Source organism: Mustela putorius, unplaced genomic scaffold (genome assembly GCF_011764305.1).
Source record: "Mustela putorius furo isolate JIRA1106 unplaced genomic scaffold, ASM1176430v1.1 tig00003898_pilon_pilon_pilon, whole genome shotgun sequence".
In the NCBI taxonomy this organism is placed as follows: domain Eukaryota; kingdom Metazoa; phylum Chordata; class Mammalia; order Carnivora; family Mustelidae; genus Mustela; species Mustela putorius.
The window spans coordinates 15094223-15106679 of NW_025422047.1; the positions used below are offsets into that span (position 1 = coordinate 15094223).

At 38.5% G+C, this 12457-nt stretch overlaps 2 protein-coding genes and 1 non-coding gene across 3 annotated transcripts in view; 1 reads left to right on the forward strand and 2 right to left on the reverse strand.

The window, feature by feature from the left end:
• Window positions 1-12457, reverse strand: part of SHC4 (SHC adaptor protein 4) — a 136381-nt gene that overhangs the window by 52685 nt on the left and 71239 nt on the right. The window contains exon 4 of the mRNA XM_004751348.3: window positions 8863-8982. Within this exon, the coding sequence (XP_004751405.2) occupies window positions 8863-8982 (120 nt within the window). The remainder of the gene's footprint in view (window positions 1-8862; window positions 8983-12457) is intronic.
• EID1 (EP300 interacting inhibitor of differentiation 1) lies at window positions 2469-4296 on the forward strand. Its single transcript, XM_004751347.3, has one exon. It carries the CDS (start codon window positions 2564-2566, stop codon window positions 3137-3139), a length of 576 nt encoding a protein of 191 aa, XP_004751404.1. The 5' UTR covers window positions 2469-2563; the 3' UTR covers window positions 3140-4296.
• Window positions 10657-10760, reverse strand: LOC123388438. The gene has a single exon (XR_006602974.1). It is a non-coding gene; the product is annotated as a U6 spliceosomal RNA (small nuclear RNA).

Below are 12457 nucleotides of genomic sequence, written 5' to 3' on the forward strand. Positions count from 1 at the left end.
CATACCAGTAATAGCTAATCAGACATTGTATTGCAGTGAAGGGTCTATTTTACAAGAGTACCTAAGTATAAAGCTAGTATGAATCATGTAAGGCTTTTTAGAAAACTTTATTGAAGGGTATAAGTAAGACACAAACAAAGAGAAAGATACATATCACCTCTATGGAGGAGAAGACAATATTGTATAAAGATGTCAATTCTCCCCCAAATTAATCTGTAAATTCCACGCAACACTAAAAAAATTCCACCTTTGTCATTCGGATAACATTTCAAGCTACTTCTAAAATTCACATGGAAGAACAAATGTGCAAAAAACGAAGGCAATTTTTTAAAGAACAAAGAGAGAAGATTTTCTTTATCAGCAATATATACTATAAAACTGTAGAAATTCATTTGAATACAGAGTCTAAAAACAAACTCACACATTCATTGTCTTTTAGTCTATGACAACTGTGGCACCAAACAGCCAACAAAAGGACAGTGATTAAATTAGTAGGGTTGGCTGAATTAGCTGAATATATGTAAAAAATATATAAATGAAGCCTGTTCTCATAGTATTTATATAAATGTTTTATCCATAAAAAGATCTATTCAAATATTAGAAGACAAATAAAAAACTATGCTTGTGATCTGTGAAGTAGGAAAATCTACATTAATAGAAAGAAAAAGACATATAGAAAAAAAAAACCTTCAATTTGGTTATAGGAAAACTCATTTTAAGACTGTGGTACAAAAAAAAAGAAAAAAGAATCCCTGAAATGGGACAAATAATAACAGGCAGGACCATATATTTGCAACATGTAAAACAAAGTACTCATATAGTTTATAAGAAATTCCTACAAACCAATAATAAAAAGAAATAAACCAAAAATAAGACCAGCTAATTTCCCTAAGTAATACAAATGTTCAATAAACATATTGGGAAAATACTCAATCTCCAAGAAATCAAGACTATGGAAAATAAAACAAGATATCATTAAATTGATAAAATTGCTCAACAAAACCATGTGCGGCAAGGATATTCTCAAACACTGTTGAGGGGATCTTAAATTTGTACAGCAATCTTAGAGAACAGTTTGACACTATGTATTTAAACTAAAGGATGCATACCCTACAATTATGCCTTTCCACTTCTAGGTTATTTATTCTAAAGAAAAGTTATGTACCCATAGTTCATAATACCGAAAAATCACATCTAGAGGAAGTGATTTACCCATAGTTCATAATATCGAAAAATCGGAATTTTTTGCGCATAGTTAGGTCAACTATAGTTATACAGACGACATGCTATGAAAAAAAAAAGACTCATCTATGTATACTAAGAAAACTACATCTTCAAAACATTGCTGAGAGGCTTTTTGTTTTGTCGTTTGAAGACAGTTATGTAAGGCATGCAAAAACAAAAACAAAACCCCCACATAAAATAAGATTCCTCCACGAGGAGGTAAAGAGCCATATAAAGGCAAAGGAAAAAGATTTAAAAAATACACACCAAACTGATCATAGTGGGAGGTTACCGTCTGAGAAAATAAATGGAACCAAGTACTTCTTCAGCATCTATCTTTTTAAGATAGATAGTATGTTTGTGAATTTAACTTTTTTGAAGATGGGGCAAACAGAAGCGCTGAATGCATGAGTTCTCAGTATGTTGTTGTGTGGCTGGGAACACTGTGATTTGGAGGTGTGGATTTTAGAAGTGCATAGATGCCCTTCAACGGACGAATGGATAAGGAAGATGTGGTCTGTATCCACTATGGAGTATTGTGCCTCCATCAGAAAGGACGAATACCCAACTTTTGTAGCAACATGGATGGGACTGGAAGAGATTATGCTGAGTGAAATAAGTCAAGCAGAGAGAGTCAATTATCATATGGTCTCACTTATTTGTGGAGCATAACAAATAGCATGGAGGACCTGGGGAGTTAGAGAGGAGAAGGGAGTTGGGGGAAATTGGAAGGGGAGGTGAACCATGAGAGACTATGGACTCTGAAAAACAATTGAGGGGTTTGAAGGGAGAGGGGAGGTTGGGGGTACCAGGTGGTGGGTATTATAGAGGGCACGGATTGCATGGAGCACTGGGTGTGGTGAAAAAATAATGAATACTGTTTTTCTGAAAATAAATAATTTTTTTTAAAAAAGTGCATAGATGAAAGGTGGTTAAAGCCTTGGAGCAGAGGCGATTGCGGGCGTGGGAGGAAGAGGAGCAGGAGGGGAGAGCAGAAGGGGAAGGAGCAGGGGGAGGAGGCCTAAAAGTTGTCACAGAGGCCACGAGCAGTATTTTCAAGTTCACAGCATCCTTAGCAGCGGAACGGTTAAGCTAAGCGCAGATTAAGGAACTCTTCAACGCGGAGGGTCTAGCTACGGAATTTGAACCCACCGAAAGCGGGACCACGCCTCCCCGCACCTCCCGCCCGAGGGGCCAGCCAAGCGGGAGGCGTAGTCTGGGGGTCGCGCAAACGCACGGGGTCACGCAAGCGCGCGGCGTTGGCGCACGCGCAGCACCGCTCGGACGCGTAGCTCCGGTTTTGCAAAACCGCCTTGCCAGAGCTTGAGCTGCTTGGACAATGTCGGAAATGAACGAGCTGTCCGAGCTGTATGAAGAGAGCAACGACCTGCAGATGGACGTGATGCCCGGCGAGGGTGACCTTCCGCAGATGGAGGTAGGCAGCGGGAACCGGGAGCCGTCCCCGAACCCCTCCCGCATCGGGGCCCCGCCACAGCTCGAGGAGGAAGGCCCCATGGAGGAGGAGGCGGCCCAGCCAATGGCGGAACCCCAGGGGGGACGAGGCCTGGCTCAGCGGCCCAGCCCTGGGGAGCAGCCAGGCCAGCTCGCGGGCCCTGACTTCGAGAGCGAGGACGAGGGCGAGGAATTTGATGACTGGGAGGACGACTATGATTATCCCGAAGAGGAGCAGCTGAGCGGCGCAGGCTACAGAGTATCCGCAGCCCTGGAAGAAGCCAACAAGATGTTTCTGAGAACATCCAGAGCAAGGGAAGCAGCCCTGGATGGCGGGTTTCAAATGCATTATGAGAAGACCCCGTTTGATCAGTTGGCTTTTATCGAAGAGCTTTTTTCCCTTATGGTTGTCAATCGCCTGACCGAAGAACTCGGCTGTGATGAGATTATTGATAGAGAGTAATTAAATGCTGTTAAAAGAGGAGGAAACTACTTGAGGAGAGACCCAACATTCCACTGCCTTTTGGGTTCATTCCAGATCGTACGGTGCCAATGAAAAACTTGATCCTCAAAAAAAAATTTTTTTTTTTGCGTGTGGTGGTGGTTTTGCAGAATATAATAGGGCAGTGACTGCACAGTTATGAAAAGGAATTGTTAAAGAAGGATAAGAAACGTCTTAGGACTGCCGAAATCTGTTTTCAAGAATGCTCCTGAAACACTTGTGGCTTGGACTTTGTCATTGATCCAGATTATTTTCCTTGCATCGGGGAAAATACCTTTCACATTTCACTGTTAATGATTGGTTTTGCAAAAATAAGTTAAAGACAAGAGTTTCTTATTTGCAAGAATAAGACCAAGACAAACAAGTACAAGACCCCAGTGATATTAATTACATAAGAAAAAGTAACTAATACGTGCAATTTAGGACTCAAGATTTCTGAATCATTTGGACTGAAAGCCTACTGAGAGCCTCTTGAGAGAACTCTGAAGATTCTACTTTGTGGTCTGTACAAGCTAGTGATCAGAGGCTGAATTTTTAGTGTAAAATAAATTGGGTATTCTTCAGTATCCCCAAAAGATAAGCAAACCCAAAAAGAAATATGTATCACGTATGCTGTATCTCAAAATGTGTTTTCAAGAGCATCTGAAATTTTGTCTGTACATGTATCTTGATAGTTTATAAGGCTACTGTGATCTATAATTCAAGGAAATTCATTGTCTTACCATTTTTAAAACTCAAAAATTAAAACATCCATAATAAACACAAATTTAGGCATGAAAATGTATGTGAAAGAAAAACGGTTTCTAATACTCCTACGTAATAGAGAAATTGTTTTACTTGCTCTCTGTTTTTTCATTTAATTTTACAGGTGAAAGACTTGGGTTGAACTTCATAACATAAGAACTGTTAAAGTGAAAATGTCAAGTAAAAGGAAAGACCTACATCTAAAAAAAAAAAAAAAAGAAGACTGAGCAATTATGCCCTCAATCTTTAAAAGTTTTAAACCTGCCCAGAAATCCACCTCAGTTTCTGAAGTTTCCCTCTGTCTCCTCCTCTAATTAAGCTTGTTACTGGTTATGCACCAGCATTCAAGATAATAAAATTTCTTGTTCTGTGTACTTTGTTTGGCCAATAGTATTGTTCACATACTTTAAACATTACTTTTTATTGTATTGTGCTATTCTGTTTTATTACTGATGTCACTTTATGATTTAAATTTAACCACTGTTTATAAGGGAAAGTGTTCCAGCTTCAAATACCTGATTTATAAAATAACTTGTGGATATTAAACTTGGCAAATTCCTATAAAAGAATTTGCAAGCCTGAGAAAACCTGTTCTATTAGTGGCATGTTGCTGTGGTTATTAAGGCTCTGAAATTGTAGACGAATAATTATGTCAGAAAGCTGTGCCCAGTAAAACAGTATATAAGTAGGTCTGATGATCAACAAAAAGGTACCATCTGCTCTTGATGGCAGTAAAGGACACATAAAACACTACAACTCAGCCTTATTTATATTACAGTCATCTTTTAGTTTAAGTAAGGGGTTTCTTGTCTGTAAAGTGGAGGACTGATAAGAATGTTCATAATTATTTAAATACCAGCTTGGTAGATAGATTGGGAAATAATAGAAGGTGAGATGTTAGTACTTAACCATCTGAATCCTGCCAATCCCATGCCTCACTTTCACTGCATTTTCAAGCAGCTTATAGCTGCAACTCGATGAGTCTGGATAGATAATTGCTTGTATGATGTGAACTAACTGAATTTGGGGGTGGGGCATAGGATGCCAGGACACAGGTAACTGACCAGTTGCATGTACCTCCAGATAAAGAGGTCAGAAAAGAAAAAAAAAAAAAAACAATAAGGAAGTATGATTAGGTTCCTCTCTGGGACTGAGTAGGGAGCAAGAGGCGAGGAAAAGAAAATCACTCCCTGGTGGGTTGGAAAACTCATTTTGGGGAGAAAGACCCGGACAACATAACGGACCCCTCTTGATGGTTGGATTGCTGGTCTTGGAAAAATAGACCAGAATCTGAGAGATCACGGAAATTGATACTTGTTTGTATTTACTGAAGATAGAAAATGGTAGCATTTTAACACCCCTTTGAAAGTGTAAAATCACTTGTTTTAAAGGTTAAAGTTAACACTTAATTGAAACCAGCCTAACCTGGTTCAAATCTGGGCTGATGGGAACTAAAGAAAGGAGTTCTGGAGAGATTCCGCTCCTTATTTTGTAAACGGGAGAGGGTGGGGATGTGGAATGCGGAGAGCGAACATTGAAAAGCTTATGAGTATGTAGGGTGATTGGGGTGGTGGATAGTTTTCTGGATCTATACATAGAATAACTTTTTGCTTAGATCAGATTGTCCTACATTGGCTGCCCTAAGAACATAGATCTATTTTGTTTGCCTCATGCTTAAAATTTTAGTTCTTAATTAAAGACCAACATCGCATAATCCAGAGAGAGCTGCAAAACTGCCAGATTTCCATTTTCTACCCCCACAAAAATTGATCAGGTAACCCTTGACCCATAGTTATATGGGAAAAGTATCCAATTTCCCTTTACATGGGGACGGTATTGTACTACCATGTTTCCCAGTGTTGTCTCCACAACATGGAGACCAAGTGGAAGTCACCATATATCATTATGCTTGGGCCATTGTTTTTCTTGTAGCTGGACAATAAGCACTACCTGCCTGGCCTCTCTTCATGGAGACTAAAGAATGTCTCCATTTTTTGCCTAGTTTACCTTCTCGATCTCTGTTACCCTTCTCAGTAGCATTTCGCTAGCTGTTAGAATTGATGGTAGGATCATAGATAAGAGTAAAGAATAGTGGGAGCGGAAGCTACCGAGCCTGACGTCTTGCTTGAATTTTTAAACAAGGAATATACAAAAATCTCTAAAACTTGCTTTTGCAAAATATATTTTCCATCCTAAAATATGGTAAGTTTTAAAAATTGCAAGCATTACGTGTTTAATATTTTATTTTCTGCCTCTGAGGTTCCTTGAGACATTTTCTGGGAGTGAATGCTTATATTCCTGAAGATGTTCTCAGTGGCTGAAGATGAATGTGAACCATCTGACCCATAAATACTGTCATCTATGAATGTATCTGTACACTTGTTTGTTTTCAGTCCAAAGTATGGCTTAGAAGTTGGGACAGGGGAGGCATTAATATTTCTTGGTATTTATCTTAGAACGTCAAAAGGTAGCTTTCTTTAAGGAGAATTCAATTAGTAAATCATTTCTCATGTACATCTATAAGGTCGCTTCTCTGCTGCCTTCATTCCTTGAACATTTTACTTGCCTTTTTTTTTTTTAGATTTTATTTATTTATTTGACAGAAATCACAAGTAGGCAGAGAGGCAGGTGGGGGGAGGAGGCAGGCTCCCCATCGAGCAGAGAGCCCGATGCAGGGCTCGATCCCAGGACCCTGGGATCATGACCTGAGCTGAAGGCAGAGGCTTTAACCCACTGAGCCACCGAGGCACCCCTTTACTTGCTCTTTTGATGGGATTTACAAAGCTGCTTGAGTGAAGCCTCCACAATCACACATCTTTTTTATGCTTCCCCTCCCCCTGACCACCACCAAGCCATTTTCCATAGGCCTGCAGAATGGTTCAAAATTATTTTTAAAAATCAGCACCTGGGTATGAGGTCAATGAGATCCTAACTTTGGTCCTCTCTCCAGCAGTGGGCTGAACACATTCCCACTCCATGTGTGGAAAAGAATCTCACTTCCAGAGGTACTCATTGCTATAACTATGGGTAGTGGAAGCCACCCATGCCCGCTGTCCCTACTTCTATTCCTCCAGAAAGATGAAGGGCACTTGACAATACCCCTCTAATTGCAGTAGCCCAGAAAAACTGTAATAGAAGGAAAAGAGAAATGAAAGAAGAGAAGAGAAAGAAATGAGAATAAACTGTGCCTCCTACCACACACAATCCTACTCTTCCTAAATTCCCCACTCCTTCAGTCACCCCAGAGAAAAAAACATTTTTTTAAATGCTCATTATATTCTGCACATAAGGCCATCACCATGACGGCTGTAGATTTGCCTGCTCTTCCTCCTCTACAAAACTCTGAGATAATTCAAGTGCTTCTCTACTCAATGAGATCTCACAGCTCAAGGCAATAAGCACCCCCTGGTACCATACACATGGGTGAAAACTAAAAATGAATTTTACATTACATTATGCACAAAGCATCTGAAAGATTGAATGACTGTTTTCCTTCCACCTAGATTTGTTGCATCTTCCAAGCACAGCCTTAAATGTTCTGCTGTCATTATACATTAGTGATATCACCTCCCTTGGATAATCAATCTGGGCCCAGATAGATAGGAATTTATTTTGAACTATTTCATATTAAGCATTTTCCTCTATGGAGTTTTATACTACTGTGGAAGCAATATATTTTACTCTCCTTTTGAACTTAGAAAATAAAGCAGCCCTCAAAACTGCAAGTGAATTTTTTTGCAAAAACATTGGAGTCAAAAATGTATATAACTGTATTTATATGTTACTGAAAATTTTATAATTTTATGTTCTTAAATTTTGCTTTCCCTGTCAAGTACCAAGTTTATGAAAATGTCTCAAGGAAATAGGAAAAATGTTTAAGTAAATAATAATAATAGGTACTGCGCTGTGCTAAGTGATTTACATTGATGATTTATTTAATCCTCTAAATAACCCAATGAGACCCACTATTGCTATATCCAACCTTTCAGAAACTCTGCGAATAGGTACTATAATCTCATTTCACTAATGAGGAAAATTGAGTGGTAGAGCAACTTGCTTGTTAGTGGCTGAGCCAGGATTTCAACCTATATGTGACCTCCAAGCCCAAGGGTGTTTTATCACAGTCAACTACACATTCAACCTTCCATGAGCCCCTGATCAATGGGACTCCATAGAGTAAAACCTTAAGTGCTAAGAACCTCAAATCATAACACACTAGACCAAGAAGAATTTGACTCTAACACACATAAATAACCCGATATAAGGAATTTAGCTTAGAAAACAGGAAGCAAGTCAAACAGTGCCCTAGTTGAAGGTACACATTTAGTCCAGTGCCTGTATATCGTCTATATTTACTTCAGGCTTGCTGTTTTTTGAGAAATAAGGTTCACAGCGAGAACTCAGGCATACCATGGTATCATAAATCATCAAAGAAGAAAAAAAAGTGTTTATGTAATAACATTTTACAAAGCATTTCTCCCTTAAAGCTGGAAGAAAATGTTTTACGCTTAATTTGCTAGAATATTAACCCTAACATCACCCTTCCCCTCTGTCCCTCATTTGCACCACCCAACCAACACACAGTCTGTTAATTCTGAAAATGGAATTGCTTTCCCTTTGGGGAGCACTGGTGGAAAATAATAAACAAGTGACTCAAGAATATGATCTACCAAATGCTCTGTACGATGTTATTTGTACCTTAGTCCCTATTACAAAGTCAATTAGGTAGAGGCAAGTATGCAAGCAGTTAATGGCCAGTGATGGGTTAATAATACTGTTGTTCTAATTACTGTTGTGCATAAATCCTTGGCAGATTTTTTCCCCTTGTGTCTTATTAAATTCAAGGCACACTCTGTCTGAAACTTTATTTTCTTGATTAGGCTGACTCTTCTAGAAAAATACATGGTATGTTAAACTTGAAATGACCATCATGAACTTACCTGTTGGTTGTCAATATTCATCAATGTGAGACTGCATGTTGAGATGGTCAATTTAATGTTCATTCCCGAAAACTGAAGATTACTTTTGCCAAGAACTGTTGATAGGAACTTAACCGGAGGCTTTGAAAAAAAGCAAAACAACACTTCAAGTTAAGGATTTTGTTACAGAATATTAATCTTTTAAGTATTAAAAATGGATCAAAACACATGCTCTTCCTCTCTATTTTACTTTACACAAAACAGATGAAATGGAATCCTTCTTTTTAAAAAAAAAAAAGTTTTATTTATTTATTTATTTATTAAAGATTTTATTTGTTTATTTGACAGACAGAGATCACAAGTAGGCAGAGAGGCAGGCGGTGGGGAGGGAAGCAGGCTCCCTGCCTAGCAGAGAGCCCAATGCGGGACTTGATCCCAGGACCATGGGATCATGACCTGAACCAAAGGCACCAGCTTAACCCACTGAGCAACCCAGGTGCCCCTAAAAAAATAAAGTTTTTTAAAATAGAATGCACCCAATTTTTTAGGAAGTAGTGAAATCTGAGCCCTCAGAACTTTTCTGGTACGTTTCCTTCTCCCCAAGTGTTGGGAGTAGAGGTCTGATTTAAATGAAAGGAATTCCTCTAGAGTTCGGGCTAGCTGAACTCTCCAGTCCCTTTCAACACCAGTCTAAAAAAAGAAAGAGTTGCTGTCTAGGTTTTTTGTGATCATTAAAAAAAAAGTATGAAAAACACACATACCAAACATATGGGACACAGTGAAAGAGGAGCTAAGAGAGGAATTTATAACCACAAACACATACATTAAAAAAGAAGAAAGCTCTCAAATCAAGAACCTAGATTTACAACTTAAGGAATTCAAAAAAAGAAGAACAAATTAAACTCAAAGCTAGTAGAAGGAAGGAAATAATAAAGATTAGAGCAGAGATCAATGACACAGGACAAGAAGAACATAGAGAAAATCAATGAAACCAAAAGTTAGTCCTTCAAAAAGATCAACAAAACTGACCAAGCTTTAGCTAGATGGACTCAGAAAAAAAGAAAGGAGATTCAAAGCACTAAAATCAGGAACAAAAGTCTGGGTGGGGGGAGGAAGCGGAATGTAACTACCAATTCAACAGAGACAAAAAGGATTATAAGAGAGTGCTATGAACAATTGCACATTAACAAACTGGAGTGCCTTGATAAAATAGACAAATTCCTAGAAACATTAAACCTACGAAGACTTCATCATGAAGAAATAGAAAATCTAGATAGAAAAACAACTACTGGAAAACAAATGCAGAAACAACCACAATACTAGAAAATAACCAGTGTTGGAAAGGACATGGAGAAATAGAAATCCTGTATACTATTGGTAGACATGTACAATAATACAACAGCTATGGAAAATAGAATAGCCATTCCCAGTTCCTCAAAAAAATAAAAAAATAGTATTACCATATGATCCAGCAATTCTACCACTTGTTATCTCCCCCAAGAACTGAAAGCAGGGACTTGAATAGATAGTTGTATACCCACATTCACAGCAGTGTTATTCACAAAAGCTAAAACATAGAAACTACCCAAGTATCCATCAACAGATGAATGGATAAGCAAAATGTGGTACTTACATACAATGGAAAAGTATTCAGCCTTAAAAAGGGAAGAAAGTCTTTTTTTAATTTAAATTCGATTTAATTAACATATACTGTATTATGAGTTTCAGGGATGGAATTTAGTGATTCATCAGTTCTGTACCACACTCAGTGCTCATTAGTTCAAGTGCCCTCTTTAATGCCCACCACCCAGTTAAAAAAATATGGAACACTTCACAAATTGCATGTTATCCTTGCCCAGGGGCCATACTAATCTTCTCTGTATCATTCCAATTTAGTAGACGTGCTGCCAAAACGAGCATGGGAGGGAATTCAGACACGTGCCACAGCATGGATGCATGTTGGGAACATTATGTGGAGTGAAATAATCCAGTCACAAAAAGATAAATACTGTATGATTCCACTTGGATGAGGTACTTAGACTAGTCAAATTCATAGAGACAGAAAGTAGAATGGTAGAAAGTAGAAAGTAGAATTCCACCTAGAGAAATGGTGGAATGGGAAGTCGTTGTTTAAATGTGTATAGAGTTTCAATTTTACTGGTCAGGGGAAATGGTGGCACAATGATGTGAATGTACATAATATCACTGAGCGGTACGCTTAACAATGGTTAACATTTTGTTATGCATATTTCACCACGATTTTTTCAATTGGGAGGAAAAAGAGTATTAAGATATATAGTGCACCAAAGGTCCCTGGCATGTATTAAGTATGCAATAAATGCTGGCTATCAAAGGAAATTAACTCAATATTTTTTTTTTCTGTCCCTGTGTACTTTCTGGAAAGATGATAACCTCATTTGTTTTGTTCTACTTTGTTTTGGGGTGTGAACTCCCTATTCTTGAAATAAGAGTCTTACATGAGTGAGCCCGTTTGTTGGGATCACCCAGTAAAAGCATCTTATTTGCAGAGGTTACAAGAGGCAGGAGGAAGCCAGAAACTACTTTGGGGCCATGGGTTTTGTCAAAGAAATTAGTAAATAAGGAGTTCTAATAGGATCCAAAGGCCCCTTATCAGTGTTTTTCCATGCCATGTGACTCATTTGAGTAACCCTTGGTGACACTCGGTTCAGCCCTATGCAAAATAATGAAGAATAATAAAGAATGAGACAGGGTGGTATGGAAATTAAGAGCCAAGCTATAAGTCTGAAGACCTGGCTTCTATTGCTGTCTCTCACCTTCATCATCTGATTGACTCAAAGCAAATGTCCTCTGAACCAGTCTATCAGATGGCAAATGGGAGGTTTGGCCTGGAAGATCTCTAAAAATTCCTTCTCTCTTAAACAATCTACAAGTCCATGATTTACATAGTTATGAAGGCCTTTTGCCCCTCCCCTTTGGACATTCTGAAACAACTAAATGTTCTCGGGTTGACAACTAAATAGCAATAATTCTAATTACCATTGCTGTTGAAAGCCTAATATATGCCAGACACTGAAATGATAGATACCATTTCATTTAATTCTACACAACTCTATAAAGTTTGTGCTCTTTCCTCCCATTTCACAGATGGGGAAACCAATGATCCAGAAGATGAAAGGACTTGTCTAAGATCACACGGTAGCTGGTAGAGTCAGGATTTAAATCCAAGTCTATGTAACATCAAATCTTATGCTATTTTTCAGCAGGAAAAGTTCCTTCTACTAGTGTTATCTCATCCCTACCAGCACCCACATTTCCATTTGAAAATGGGCCAAGGAGTTTAAAAATTCTATGTAGAATAGATACATTATAAAATATTGAAATTGGAAGGTACCACACTGAACATCTGGTTCAACTTCACTTTACAGGAACAAGAATGGGGTCTCAGAGAAGAGATTCCAGGCTCAAAGGTAAGTAAACACCCAGAACTGGAACCCAGATTTTTTTTACTTAAACCCCAGGTTCTCTCTCCATTCTGTTGCTCAAGGCATTGTAGTGTCAGACAAGTCAGAAAAATTTGAGAGACAAGACCAACTTTCAGTGCATTTCTGATAGGCCAACTGGTAGAGGCCATTCT

Coding starts and splice junctions, on each gene's coding strand:
- EID1 (XM_004751347.3), top strand. CDS start 2,564: ATGTCGGAAATGAACGAGCTGTCCGAGCTGTATGAAGAGAGCAACGAC.